The 15,932-nt window shown below is 46.6% G+C and overlaps 1 protein-coding gene across 4 annotated transcripts in view; it reads right to left on the reverse strand.

The window, feature by feature from the left end:
- LOC115134599 (Kruppel-like factor 8) overlaps positions 1 to 15,932 on the reverse strand; it is a 119,392-nt gene that overhangs the window by 21,863 nt on the left and 81,597 nt on the right. For 2 of the 4 annotated variants that reach the window (XM_029668755.2, XM_029668758.2), the window contains exons 3-4: positions 9,429 to 9,707; positions 8,805 to 9,042 (exon numbers count right to left, since the gene is read on the reverse strand). In XM_029668755.2, coding sequence (XP_029524615.1) covers positions 8,805 to 9,042; positions 9,429 to 9,707 — 517 coding nt within the window. The remainder of the gene's footprint in view (positions 1 to 8,804; positions 9,043 to 9,428; positions 9,708 to 15,932) is intronic. The other 2 variants (XM_029668756.2, XM_029668757.2) reach the window with 2 other exon arrangements.

Genomic DNA, 15,932 nt, shown 5'->3' on the forward strand with positions numbered 1-15,932 from the left:
GGGTTTTTCAGACCACATAACCATGTCTATTTCACCAGGGCCTCGGCAGGCATCCTATCCTCACAGCTCCTTCTTCTTTAGTTTGGTAAGACAGAGCGGTGAAGCCAAGGGTATGCATGGTCTACGGCTGTTTGATGGGGGGGGGGTGACCTCTGTGGTGGGGGAGATGCGGTTGTATAGGGCAGAGTTGGACAGGGCAGAATTCTTTGATCCTATGTGTGCTCAGGTTTTGTTTGCAGAACTCCCTAAGCTCTGGCACAGAGGGATGAAATGGACATTCCCCTGTTGTCCCATGAACTGGCAGAGGCTGTAATCCAGATGTCCCCCCGACTGTGCACCGGGGGCCGATTGACTCCCAGTGGAGTTTTATGAAATAATTATTGTGAATAATTGGACTGGATTTATTCTGCGTGTTGCGTGAGTGCGTTGGGTTAGGAGAGTTGCTGATGAGCTGCTGTCGGGCGGCTCTGACTCTCCTGCCCAAAAAAGGGGACTTGTGTGAACTTAAGAGCTGGAGGCCCGTGGCATTGCTCTATGCGGATAACAAGATATTTGCAAAGGTCCTCGCTAACAGAGGTCCTCGCTAATATCCCATCTGGACTCTATAGGAGGACCAGACATATTGTGTCCCGGGACGCTCAATCACAGACAACTTCAACTTAATCAGGGACAAGTTGGACTTGTCGAGAGGTTCTAACAGTGGTAGGCTTGATTACCAACAACGACGAGACGGCCTACAGGGAGGAGGTGAGGGCCCTCGGAGTGTGGTGTCAGGAAAATAACCTCACACTCAACGTCAACAAAACTAAGGAGATGATTGTGGACTTCAGGAAACAGCAGAGGGAACACCCCCCTATCCACATCGAGGGAACAGTAGTGGAGAGGGTAGCAAGTTTTAAGTTCCTCGGCGTACACATCACAGACAAACTGAATTGGTCCACCCACAAAGACAGCATCGTGAAGAAGGCGCAGCAGCGCCTCTTCAACCTCAGGAGGCTGAAGAAATTCGGCTTGTCACCAAAAGCACTCACAAACTTCTACAGATGCACAATCGAGAGCATCCTGTCGGGCTGTATCACCGCCTGGTACGGCAACTGCTCCGCCCACAACCGTAAGGCTCTCCAGAGGGTAGTGAGGTCTGCACAACGCATCACCGGGGACAAACTACCTGCCCTCCAGGACACCTACACCACCCGATGTCACAGGAAGGCCATAAAGATCATCAAGGACAACAACCACCCGAGCCACTGCCTGTTCACCCCGCTATCATCCAGAAGGCGAGGTCAGTACAGGTGCATCAAAGCTGGGACCGAGAGACTGAAAAACAGCTTCTATCTCAAGGCCATCAGACTGTTAAACAGCCACCACTAACATTGAGTGGCTGGCTGCCAACACACTGACTCAACTCCAGCCACTTTAATAATGGGAATTGATGTAAAATATATCACTAGCCACTTTAAACAATGCTACTTAATATAATGTTTACATACCCTACATTATTTATCTCATATGTATACGTATATACTGTACTCTATATAATCTACTGCATCTTTATGTAATACATGTATCACTAGCCACTTTAAACTATGCCACTTTGTTTACTTTGTCTACATACTCATCTCATATGTATATACTGTACTCGTTACCATCTACTGTATGCTGCCCTGTACCATCACTCATTCATATATCCTTATGCACATATTCTTTATCCCCTTACACTGTGTATAAGACAGTAGTTTTGGAATTGTTAGTTAGATTACTTGTTGGTTATTACTGCATTGTCGGAACTAGAAGCACAAGCATTTCGCTACACTCGCATTAACATCTGCTAACCATGTGTATGTGACAAATACAATTTGATTTGATTTGTGTATGTGACAAATCAAATTTGATTTGATTTAATGTGAACTTTGGACTGGTCTCTTTAGATCAAGAGGCTTTTGATAGAGTGGACCATGAGTATCTGTTTAATGTCTGTGTTTGTGTTTGGGGAAAGGTTTTTGACCTGTGTGAAGATGTTGTATACTGGGGCGCCATATATGGTCAAGGTGGGAGGGGGGCTCAGTAGGCCAGTCTGGGTGAGACAGGGCATTTGACAAGGATGCCCTCTATCGGGCAGTTGCAGTTGAAGTCGGAGGTTTACATATACTTAGGTTGGAGTCATTCAAACTCGTTTTTCAACCACTCCACAAATTTCTTATGAACAAACTATAGTTTTGGCAAGTCGGGTAGGACATCTACTTTGTGAATGACACAAGTCATTTTTCCAACAATTGTTTACAGACATATTATTTCACTGTATCACAATTCCAGTGGGTCAGAAGTTTACATACACTGAGTTGACTGTGACTTTAAACAGCTTGGATAATTCCAGATAATGATCATAATTATAATAATAATCATTATCATAATAATGTCTCAGCCTCCAGTATTTATGCTGCAGTAGTTTATGTGTCGGGGGGCTAGGGTCAGTTTGTTATATCTGGAGTACTTCTCCTGTCCTATTCGGTGTCCTGTGTGAATCTAAGTGTGCGTTCTCTAATTCTCTCCTTCTCTCTTCCTTTCTCTCTCTCGGAGGACCTGAGCCCTAGGACCATGCCCCAGGACTACCTGACATGATGACTCCTTGCTGTCCCCAGTCCACCTGGCCATGCTGCTGCTCCAGTTTCAACTGGCCTGGGCCCTAGGACCATGTCCCAGGACTACCTGACATGATGACTCCTTGCTGTCCCCAGTCCACCTGGCCATGCTGCTGCTCCAGTTTCAACTGTTCTGCCTTACTATTATTCAACCATGCTGGTCATTTATGAACATTTGAACATCTTGGCCACGTTCTGTTATAATCTCCACCCGGCACAGCCAGAAGAGGACTGGCCACCCCACATATGCTCTCTCTAATTCTCTCTTTCTTTCTCTCTCTCGGAGGACCTGAGCCCTAGGACCGTGTCCCAGGACTACCTGACATGATGACTCCTTGCTGTCCCCAGTCCACCTGACTGTGCTGCTGCTCCAGTTTCAACTGTTCTGCCTTATTATTATTCGACCATGCTGGTCATTTATGAACATTTGAACATCTTGGTCATGTTCTGTTATAATCTCTACCCGGCACAGCCAGAAGAGGACTGGCCACCCCACATAGCCTGGTTCCTCTCTAGGTTTCTTCCTAGGTTTTGGCCTTTCTAGGGAGTTTTTCCTAGCCACCGTGCTTTTACACCTGCATTGTTTGCTGTTTGGGGTTTTAGGCTGGGTTTCTGTACAGCACTTTGAGATATCAGCTGATGTACGAAGGGCTATATAAATACATTTGATTTGATTTGATAATTTGAGTCAATTGGAGGTGAACCTGTGGATGTATTTCATGCCCTACCTTCAAACTCAGTGCCTCTTTGCTTGACATCATGGGAAAATCTAAATAAATCAGGCAAGACCTCAGAAAAAAAATGGTCGACCTCCACAAGTCTGGTTCATCCTTGGGAGCAATTTCCAAACGCCTGAAGGTACCACGATCATCTGTACAAACAATAGTACGCAAGTATAAACACCATGGGACCACGCAGCCGTCACATGTCGGTTCCTAACTAGGGAAATTCACAAGGCATGTGCTACTGAAATTGTATATAGTTAGGGACATATTTTTTTATAACAAATGCTCTTTCTCCCACGTTTGATAGTGGTCGCTGTGCGCGGTTCCCGAAACATCTGTCAGCGCTGTTGAATTGGTGCCTTTTCTTAGACCATGTTGCTATGTGAATAATATCAAAGTTAACCAGCATATTGGTGTTGGGAACAATGTGGTGGAGGCAGCAGCAGAGGGAGGAGGTGAGAAAACAGCTCTTTAAGAACAGTGAGGAGAGAGGAAACCCCAACTTAAATTAGGTCTATCATCAACAGCTGTTAAAGGTGCCTGGCTTTATACATCCTGCTTCTGTTGCCAGTTTAAGTGTTTGATAGCCTTCTGATTCTGTGAGCACCAATCTGCATTTGCTATGCTGTAAAAAAAAAAAAAAAATCTTTCCACTTTTTATTCATTAGAACAGCCTCTCTTTACAATTCATTTAGTGTTGTTGACACTGTTCTGACCCCAAAATAATATTAACAATAATAATATCCCTCATTCTTCTTGATCTCCTTCTTATTGTTATTATTACTATTATGATCACCATGATAATAATAAGTCATGTCGTTATCATTAGTAGCCCATAACAGCCTTGTATAACCACCATCGAGCTGTTGGCCAAAGAGAGCATCCCGTTTAGCCTTAATAGCGTAACTTACTTAGGTCGTGTAGTTCAATGCTGATATAGGCTACTGTATCTGTCAGTCAGTCATTCGTTCATGTCATCACACAGCATAGAGTAACCCATGATTTGAAAAGCATTTTAGTTTTAAAATAAAATAACTAAGCGACCCTTGAATAATTAGGGTTAACAATAAACTGTTGACAACAACAAAAAACAGACTCTCTGTCACACTTGTAAATGACGGTGTTCTGAGTTCATTATAACACATTTATTGATGTGATTATAATGTGCTGTAGGTCAGGCCCTATACACTTTCCAGTCAGATATGGCTGTCATTATGTAGCAGCTTCAGCAACACGGACAGCGTAATGAACACTGTTGATGGTCTGTGGTGGTCGCTGCAGCAGGAAGGAAAGAGAGACAAACGGGTGCAGGTCACACAGTCATCGCTGTCATTGTTTTGTCTTTATTACAAAGCGCAGCAAGTCTGAGCCCGGCACAATCACATCAATAGCAATCGGACACCCTCTAGTCATTTGTGTCAACATTATTTGATCAAACAGCATCAGAAAACCTCAGTGCATATAGTTGATTTGATTAAAACACATAGGATGCGTCTATATTTGGAAAAATACAAGTATTATTTTCTGGGGGGAAAGAACAGATGACTATGGTCTCAGGTTTTGTCCCAAAAGGCACCCTATTTCCTATATAGTGCACTACTTTTGACCAGAGCCCTATAGGCCCTACCAGAGACCTATAGTGCACTACATAGGAAATAGGATGCCATTAGGGACACACTTCCTGACTCCTCTCAGGAAGAGATATACTATGCTATACTGAGAGCTTTCCTGATAAATTGTATTACATCCGGCCGTGATTGGGAGTCCCATAGGGCGGCGCACAATTGGCCCAGCGTCATCAGTGTTTTTCCGGTGTAGGCCATCATTGTAAATAAGAATTTGTTCTTAACTGACTTGCCTAGTTAAATAACGTTAAATAAATAAAAATATATATATATTTCAGTCTGTATATACAATGCATGTTACACACACACACACACACACACACACACACACACACACACACACACACACACACAGAGAGAGAGAGAAAGTATTCAGACCCCTTGACTTTTCCACATTTGGTTACATTCTAGCCCTATTCTAAAATGGATTCAATCATTTTTTTCCCTTCATCAATCTACAAACAATACACCACCACATTTTTTTTGCAAATTAATTACTAATAAAAACTGAAATATCACATTTACATAACTATTCAATACTTTGTTGAAGCCAATTTGGCAGCAATTACAGCCTAGAGTCTTCTTGGGTATGACGCTACATGCTTATTAGCACACCTGTATTTGGAGAGTTTCTCCCATTCTTCTCTGCAGATCCTCTCAAGCTCTGTTCAGGTTGGAGGGGGAGCGTCGCTGCACAGTTATTTTCAATTTTCAGGTCTCTCCAGAGATGTTCGATCAGGTTCAAGTCCAAGCTCTGGCTGGGCGACTCAAGGGCATTCAGAGACTTGTCCCGAAGCCACATCTGCATTGTCTTAGCTGTGTGCTTAGGGTCGTTGTCCTGTTGGAAGGTGAACCTTTGCCCCAGCCTGAGGTCCTGAGTGCTCTGGAGCAGGTTTTCATCAAGGATCTCTCTGTATTTTGCTCCGTTCGTATTTCCCTCAACCCTGACTAGTCTCCCAGTCCCTGCCACTGAAAAACATCCCCACAGCAAGATGCTGCCACCACCGCGCTTCACCGTAGGGATGGTGTTAAGTTTCCTTCAGACATGACGCTTGGCATTCAGGCCAAAGAGTTCAGATTGGCCTGGTGGCCAGCTCTAGGAAGAGTCTTGGTGATTTCAAACTATTTCTATTTAAGAAGGATAGAGGCCACTATGTTCTTGGGGACCTTCAATGCTGCAGACATTTTTTGGTACTTTCCCCAGATCTGTGCCTCGACACAATCCTGTCTCGTAGCTCTACGGACAATTCCTTTGACCTCACGGCTTGGTTTTTGCTCTGACGTGCACTGTCAACTGTGGGACCTTATATAGACAGGTGTGTACCTTTCCAAATCATGTCCAATCAATTTAATTTACCACAGGTGGACTCCAATCAAGTTGTAGAAACATCAAGGATGATCAATGGAAACAGGATGTACCTGAGCTCAATTTCAAGACTCACAGCAAAGGGGCTGAATACTTATGTAAATAAAGGTATTCTGTTTTTTATTTTTAATACATTTTGAAAAAAAATCTAAAAAACCTGTTTTCGCTTTGCCATTATGAGGTATTATTTTTTAGATTGATAAGATTTTTAAAATCGATTTTAGAAAAAGGCTGTAACGTAACAAGATCTTTCCGAATGCAGTGTATACAGTGGGGCAAAAAAGTATTTAGTCAGCCACCAATTGTGCAGTGAACAGTGAAGAACACACAGTGAAGAACAAACACCATTGTATAATATACAACCCATATTTATGTTTATTTATATTTCCTTTTTGTACTTTAACTATTTGCACATCGTTACAACACTGTATATATATTTGCAAATTATGGTGGAAAATAAGTATTTGGTCACCTACAAACAAGCAAGATTTCTGGCTCTCACAGACCTGTAACTTCTTCTTTAAGAGGCTCCTCTGTCCTCCACTCGTTACCTGTATTAATGGCACCTGTTTGAACATATCAGTAACAGTCACCATAATTTGCAAATAAATTCATTAAAAATCCTACAATGTGATTTTCTGGATTTTTTTTCTAATTTTGTCTGTCATAGTTGAAGTGTACCTATGATGAAAATTACAGGCCTCTCTCATCTTTTTAAGTGGGAGAACTTGCACAATTGGTGGCTGACTAAATACTTTTTTGCCCCACTGTATATACAGCGCAAGTCCAAGGACTCACCTACTCATTCAAGGGTTTTCTACATTGTAGAATAATAGTGAAGACATCAAAACTATGAAATAACACATATTGAACCTTGTAGTAACCAAAAAAGTGTTAAACAAATCAAAATATATGTTTTATTTTAAATTCTTCAAAGTAGCCACCCTTTGCCTTGATGACAGCTTTGCACACTCTTGGCATTCTCTCAACCAGCTTCACCTGGAATGCTTTTCCAACAGTCTTGAAGGAGTTCCCACATATGCTGAGCACATGTTGGCTGCTTTTCCTTCACTCTGTGGTTGAACTCATCCCAAACCATCTCAATTGGGTTGAGGTCAGGTGATTGTGGAGGCCAGGGTCATCTGATGCAGCACTCCCTTTTGGTCAAATAGTCCTTACAAAGCCTGGAGGTGTGTTGGGTCATTTCCCTGTTGATAAACAAATGATAGTCCCACTAAGCGCAAACCAGATGGGATGGCGTATCGCTGCAGAATGCTGTGGTAGCCATGCCGGTTAAGTGTGCCTTGAATTCTAAATAAATCACTGACAGTGTCACCAGCATAGTCATTTACAACATTAAGAATGTCTACACTGTATTTCTGATCAATTTGATGTTATTTTAATGGACTAAAAATGTGCTTTTCTTTCAAAAACAAGGACATTTCTAAGTGACCGCAAACTTCTGAACGGTGGTGCATCTCTTAACACCATCCATATTGGATTTCTATTTGCCATATGTTTTTAGTGTGTGTGTGTGTGTGTGTGTACGTGCGTGTGTGCAGGGACATGCGTCCTTATGAAGACAGTTAGGGACGGGTCACGTGTGAGATATCGTGACGGGGTGAATGAGAAACAGTGAGATATTATAACTGAAAGAGAGGAAAAAGAGAATGAGAATGTGCATGACGGTGTGATACAACAGGTGCATGTGTCTGTGAGAAAGAGCTTGTATGTCAGAGTGAGATTGTTTTGAAGAGAGTTAACATTTAAGAGACCCAGGAGAGATGTATTGCTTGCGAGAAAACCGTTCAGGGGGTCAAGTGACACCCGATTGTGCGATAAAGTGAGGAAGATGAGGAACGGCGTGTAAGTGAGAGAAATCACCTACTTCTTCCTGCTAGAGAAGAGGAGGATAGATGTGACCAGAGAGAACTCTATTATCGTTTCTCTATTAAAGGGATAGTTCACCCAAATTACAAAAGGACAAATAGATTTCCTTACTCTGTAAGCACTTTATGGAGAAAGTATGACAGCAATCCATGCTTTGGTTTTGTTCACCGAACCACTGTACCAAATGCAACATTTTTGCAGTGTTGGCAAAAATCCAATGCAAGTTAATGGTACCTATATTAGCATTTCCACGCTTAATTTCCAAATAATCCTTTAGTATCTCAAAATGGATTGTTTCACTCAATGAAGTTACTTATAGATGTTTCGAAAATGAAGCGCAAAAATGCTAATAGGTAATTTGGGTGAATTATCTGTTTAACTTTGACGCTTTTTATTTCAAACATTATTTTAGAAGGTTGTAGTTCTGACGTTCGTATTGTGATTGTTTCAGCCTCATCACTTCAATGGACAAGAGCGTATGCTAACCGACTACAATCTATAACAAAAACCTCAAAGCCCCATCTCATCAACAGCACCATCCTCCCTGCATCGGACTCACCGGATCCCTCCGAGCGCCCGTCGCTCCCGATGAGCGGGACCGTGATTGCAGCGGTGGCCACCCCGTCCGTGGGAATGGTGGTGTAGACTACGGGCAGAGACTGGACCACCACGGGGATGGTCTGCAGCTGGCCCATCTTACTGGGCATGTTGACCGACGGGATGGTGTGGATGACATGCAGGATCTGCTGACCGCCTGCCCCCTGGGTGGACGCTAGGATGGACCCGGGGGAGAGCATCTGGAGGAGGGAGGGATGGATGGGTGGAGAAGAGGAGAGGATAGTGTGGGTATAGATGTAGAGGAGCAAGACCATCTGAAATGGCACTGTATTCACAGTACAATGCTTTTAACCAGAAAGGAGAATAGGGGACCATTTTGGACACAGACATTGTGTCAAGCATGGAAGTACTGTATTAGATTGTTAAACTGAAAGACAAAGCCTTTCAATAAAAACATTGTAAACTAACATTTACTACATAAGACATAGGAACCTGTCTTCCACATTTTTGGCAGGCCCTAATATGTGTGAGTGGTTTCACTTTTCAGCCAACAGACGCTTCTACCCATCATTCCAAAAGAGGAGCTAGCTAACGAGCCGACTGGCTTAATAACTGGCGTGGTTACCATGGTGTCTAGAAAGGTTACCGTAGGGATGGGGGTTGCCGACAGCGTGGGCATCGCCACGGAACTCGGGACGGGGTTGGCTGTCGGCGTAGAGGCGGGCAGGGAGGAGCGAGGCTTGCCGAGTGACAGGTCGACAGGTTCCGTCTGGTCCTCCGGGGGGAGGGAGGAGTCGTCTGTTGTTGGGTCTGTGCAGAGTGGAGGGGGAGACACAGGTTGCGTCTTCTCTGTCTTGATCTTCAGGTCTGTAGGCTGGGGACACTCCTCACCTACTTCAGCCTGCTAGAGAGAGAGAGAGGGAGGGGGCAGGAGAGGATGGAGGGAGGAAGAGAGAAAAAGAGAGAGTGAAAGGGAGATAAATAGAAGACCATGGAGAGAGGAAGAAAGAGAGATGATCAGTCAGCACATTACTTTTCCACACACACACACACACACACACACACACACCTGACCCTGCTCTCCCCAGCGAAGTTCCGCTGTACTCTCTGGCTGCACAAACAGAGCAGGTTAGGGGAACAATGGTTGCTGTGTGGGGCCCTGGGAGCTGAGAGGGAGCTGGGAGGGAGAGGTGGAACTGAGAGGTGGAGAACAGAGCAGCAGACCTAGAGCTGGCACACTGCCATGAGAGAACAGCCCTGCCCAGCCCTGCGCTGAGGCACTGGGCGTGTTTGAGTGTTCACATAAATGACTGCAGAATGCAAAGCTCCAGTTTCAGTCATGTCTTTGGTCACGTTTGCATGGGTCAAACAAAAACACCCTAACGGTTGACAATAGAGACACAACGTAGGCGATGGTTGCAGAATTAAGTTAGTGAAGAGCAACTGCACACAATTGCAGTCGACTGCAGTCAAAACCTCATGAACTTTTGAACACATTATTTGTGTTAAGTTCAAACAGTTGGACAACTTTTTGCCCTAGAATGCAACACACTTTGAAAGGCGGTGACCAAAGACTACACCCTGCCCGCTGATCACGAGTAAGTACAGAGCATATAGCAGCACTATGCTAGCTCACAAAGCACGGTGTACAGTAGGACATACATTCAGCATAAAACAGCCTGTCCCTGGACTGACAGCACCCTGCTACAGCATACACAACACAGCCCTATCTAGCATGGAGCAGCACACATCAGCCCTATCTAGCATGGAGCAGTACACAACACAGCCCTATCTAGCATGGAGCAGCACACAACAGCCCTATCTAGCATGGAGCAGTACACAACACAGCCCTATCTAGCATGGAGCAGTACACAACACAGCCCTATCTAGCATGGAGCAGCACACAACAGACCTATCTAGCACAGAGCAGCACACAACAGCCCTATCTAGCACGGAGCAGCACACAACAGCCCTATCTAGCACGGAGCAGCACACAACAGCCCTATCTAGCATGGAGCAGCACACAACAGCCCTATCTAGCATGGAGCAGCACACAACAGCCCTATCTAGCATGGAGCAGCACACAACACAGCCCTAAGCATGGAGCAGCACACAACAACAGCCCTATCTAGCATGGAGCAGCACACAACACAGCCCTATGCATTGAGCAGCACACAACACCAGCCCTATCTAGCATGGAGCAGCACACAACACAGCCCTAAGCATGGAGCAGTACACACCAGCCCTATTTAGCATGGAGCAGTACACAACACAGCCCTATCTAGCATGGAGCAGCACACAACAGCCCTATCTAGCATGGAGCAGCACACAACAGCCCTATCTAGCATGGAGCAGCACACAACACAACCCTTTCTAGCATGGAGCAGCACACAACACAGCCCTTTCTAGCATGGAGCAGCACACAACACAGCCCTATCTAGCATGGAGCAGCACACAACACAGCCCTAAGCATGGAGCAGTACGCAACAGCCCTATCTAGCATGGAGCAGTACACAACAGCCCTATCTAGCATGGAGCAGTACACAAAAGCCCTATCTAGCATGGAGCAGCACACAACAGCCCTATCTAGCATGGAGCAGCACACAACACAGCCCTAAGCATGGAGCAGCACACAACACAGCCCTAAGCATGGAGCAGTACACAACAGACCTATCTAGCATGGAGCAGTACACAACACAGCCCTATCTAGCATGGAGCAGTACACAACAACCCTATCTAGCATGGAGCAGTACACAACACAGCCCTATCTAGCATGGAGCAGTACACAACACAGCCCTATCTAGCATGGAGCAGTACACAACACAGCCCTATCTAGCATGGAGCAGTACACAACACAGCCCTATCTAGCATGGAGCAGTACAAAACACAGCCCTAAGCATGGAGCAGCACACAACAGCCCTATCTAGCATGGAGCAGTACACAACACAGCCCTAAGCATGGAGCAGCACACAACAGCCCTATCTAGCATGGAGCAGCACACAACACCAGCCCTATCTAGCATGGAGCAGCACACAACACAGCCCTAAGCATGGAGCAGTACACAACACAGCCCTAAGCATGGAGCAGCACACAACAGCCCTATCTAGCATGGAGCAGCACACAACACAGCCCTATGCATGGAACAGCACACAACACCAGCCCTAACTAGCATGGAGCAGCACACAACACAGCCCTATGCATGGAACAGCACACAACACCAGCCCTATCTAGCATGGAGCAGCACACAACACAGCCCTAAGCATGGAGCAGTACACAACACAGCCCTAAGCATGGAGCAGAACACAACAGCCCTATCTAGCATGGAGCAGCACACAACAGCCCTATCTAGCATGGAGCAGTACACAACACAGCCCTATCTAGCATGGAGCAGTACACAACACAGCCCGAAGCATGGAGCAGTACACAACACAGCCCGAAGCATAGAGCAGTACACAACAACCCTATCTAGCATGGAGCAGTACACAACACAGCCCTATCTAGCATGGAGCAGTACACAACACAGCCCTATCTAGCATGGAGCAGTACACAACACAGCCCTATCTAGCATGGAGCAGTACACAACACAGCCCGAAGCAGTACACAACACAGCCCGAAGCATAGAGCAGCACACAACAACCCTATCTAGCATGGAGCAGTACACAACAACCCTATCTAGCATGGAGCAGTACACAACACAGCCCTATCTAGCATGGAGCAGTACACAACACAGCCCTATCTAGCATGGAGCAGTACAAAACACAGCCCTAAGCATGGAGCAGCACACAACAGCCCTATCTAGCATGGAGCAGTAACAACACAGCCCTAAGCATGGAGCAGCACACAACAGCCCTATCTAGCATGGAGCAGCACACAACACCAGCCCTATCTAGCATGGAGCAGCACACAACACAGCCCTAAGCATGGAGCAGCACACAACACCAGCCCTATCTAGCATGGAGCAGCACACAACACAGCCCTAAGCATGGAGCAGTACACAACACAGCCCTAAGCATGGAGCAGCACACAACAGCCCTATCTAGCATGGAGCAGCACACAACAGCCCTATCTAGCATGGAGCAGCACACAACACAGCCCTAAGCATGGAGCAGTACACAACAGCCCTATCTAGCATGGAGCAGTACACAACACAGCCCTATCTAGCATGGAGCAGTACACAACAGCCCTATCTAGCATGGAGCAGTACACAACACAGCCTGAAGCATGGAGCAGTACACAACATAGCCCGAAGCATGGAGCAGCACACAACACAGCCCTATCTAGCATGGAGCAGCACACAACACAGCCCTAAGCATGGAGCAGTACGCAACAGCCCTATCTAGCATGGAGCAGTACACAACAGCCCTATCTAGCATGGAGCAGTACACAAAAGCCCTATCTAGCATGGAGCAGCACACAACAGCCCTATCTAGCATGGAGCAGCACACAACACAGCCCTAAGCATGGAGCAGCACACAACACAGCCCTAAGCATGGAGCAGTACACAACAGACCTATCTAGCATGGAGCAGTACACAACACAGCCCTATCTAGCATGGAGCAGTACAAAACACAGCCCTAAGCATGGAGCAGCACACAACAGCCCTATCTAGCATGGAGCAGTAACAACACAGCCCTAAGCATGGAGCAGCACACAACAGCCCTATCTAGCATGGAGCAGCACACAACACCAGCCCTATCTAGCATGGAGCAGCACACAACACAGCCCTAAGCATGGAGCAGCACACAACACCAGCCCTATCTAGCATGGAGCAGCACACAACACAGCCCTAAGCATGGAGCAGTACACAACACAGCCCTAAGCATGGAGCAGCACACAACAGCCCTATCTAGCATGGAGCAGCACACAACAGCCCTATCTAGCATGGAGCAGCACACAACACAGCCCTAAGCATGGAGCAGTACACAACAGCCCTATCTAGCATGGAGCAGTACACAACACAGCCCTATCTAGCATGGAGCAGTACACAACAGCCCTATCTAGCATGGAGCAGTACACAAAAGCCCTATCTAGCATGGAGCAGCACACAACAGCCCTATCTAGCATGGAGCAGCACACAACACAGCCCTAAGCATGGAGCAGCACACAACACAGCCCTAAGCATGGAGCAGTACACAACAGACCTATCTAGCATGGAGCAGTACACAACACAGCCCTATCTAGCATGGAGCAGTACACAACAACCCTATCTAGCATGGAGCAGTACACAACACAGCCCTATCTAGCATGGAGCAGTACACAACACAGCCCTATCTAGCATGGAGCAGTACACAACACAGCCCTATCTAGCATGGAGCAGTACACAACACAGCCCTATCTAGCATGGAGCAGTACAAAACACAGCCCTAAGCATGGAGCAGCACACAACAGCCCTATCTAGCATGGAGCAGTACACAACACAGCCCTAAGCATGGAGCAGCACACAACAGCCCTATCTAGCATGGAGCAGCACACAACACCAGCCCTATCTAGCATGGAGCAGCACACAACACAGCCCTAAGCATGGAGCAGTACACAACACAGCCCTAAGCATGGAGCAGCACACAACAGCCCTATCTAGCATGGAGCAGCACACAACACAGCCCTATGCATGGAACAGCACACAACACCAGCCCTAACTAGCATGGAGCAGCACACAACACAGCCCTATGCATGGAACAGCACACAACACCAGCCCTATCTAGCATGGAGCAGTACACAACACAGCCCTATCTAGCATGGAGCAGTACACAACACAGCCCGAAGCATGGAGCAGTACACAACACAGCCCGAAGCATAGAGCAGTACACAACAACCCTATCTAGCATGGAGCAGTACACAACACAGCCCTATCTAGCATGGAGCAGTACACAACACAGCCCTATCTAGCATGGAGCAGTACACAACACAGCCCTATCTAGCATGGAGCAGTACACAACACAGCCCGAAGCAGTACACAACACAGCCCGAAGCATAGAGCAGCACACAACAACCCTATCTAGCATGGAGCAGTACACAACAACCCTATCTAGCATGGAGCAGTACACAACACAGCCCTATCTAGCATGGAGCAGTACACAACACAGCCCTATCTAGCATGGAGCAGTACAAAACACAGCCCTAAGCATGGAGCAGCACACAACAGCCCTATCTAGCATGGAGCAGTAACAACACAGCCCTAAGCATGGAGCAGCACACAACAGCCCTATCTAGCATGGAGCAGCACACAACACCAGCCCTATCTAGCATGGAGCAGCACACAACACAGCCCTAAGCATGGAGCAGCACACAACACCAGCCCTATCTAGCATGGAGCAGCACACAACACAGCCCTAAGCATGGAGCAGTACACAACACAGCCCTAAGCATGGAGCAGCACACAACAGCCCTATCTAGCATGGAGCAGCACACAACAGCCCTATCTAGCATGGAGCAGCACACAACACAGCCCTAAGCATGGAGCAGTACACAACAGCCCTATCTAGCATGGAGCAGTACACAACACAGCCCTATCTAGCATGGAGCAGTACACAACAGCCCTATCTAGCATGGAGCAGTACACAACACAGCCTGAAGCATGGAGCAGTACACAACATAGCCCGAAGCATGGAGCAGCACACAACACAGCCCGAAGCATGGAGCAGCACCCAACAGCCCTATCTAGCATGGAGCAGTACACAACAACCCTATCTAGCATGGAGCAGTACACAACACAGCCCTATCTAGCATGGAGCAGTACACAACAACCCTATCTAGCATGGAGCAGTACACAACAACCCTATCTAGCATGGAGCAGTACACAACACAGCCCTATCTAGCATGGAGCAGTACACAACACAGCCCTATCTAGCATGGAGCAGTACACAACACAGCCCTATCTAGCATGGAGCAGTACACAACACAGCCCTATCTAGCATGGAGCAGTACAAAACACAACCCTAAGCATGGAGCAGCACACAACAGCCCTATCTAGCATGGAGCAGCACACAACACAGCCCTATGCATGGAACAGCACACAACACCAGCCCTAACTAGCATGGAGCAGCACACAACAACCCTATCTAGCATGGAGCAGTACACAACAACCCTATCTAGCATGGAGCAGTACACAACAACCCTATCTAGCATGGAG

This window comes from Oncorhynchus nerka, linkage group LG9a, assembly GCF_034236695.1.
Source record: "Oncorhynchus nerka isolate Pitt River linkage group LG9a, Oner_Uvic_2.0, whole genome shotgun sequence".
Taxonomy (NCBI): domain Eukaryota; kingdom Metazoa; phylum Chordata; class Actinopteri; order Salmoniformes; family Salmonidae; genus Oncorhynchus; species Oncorhynchus nerka.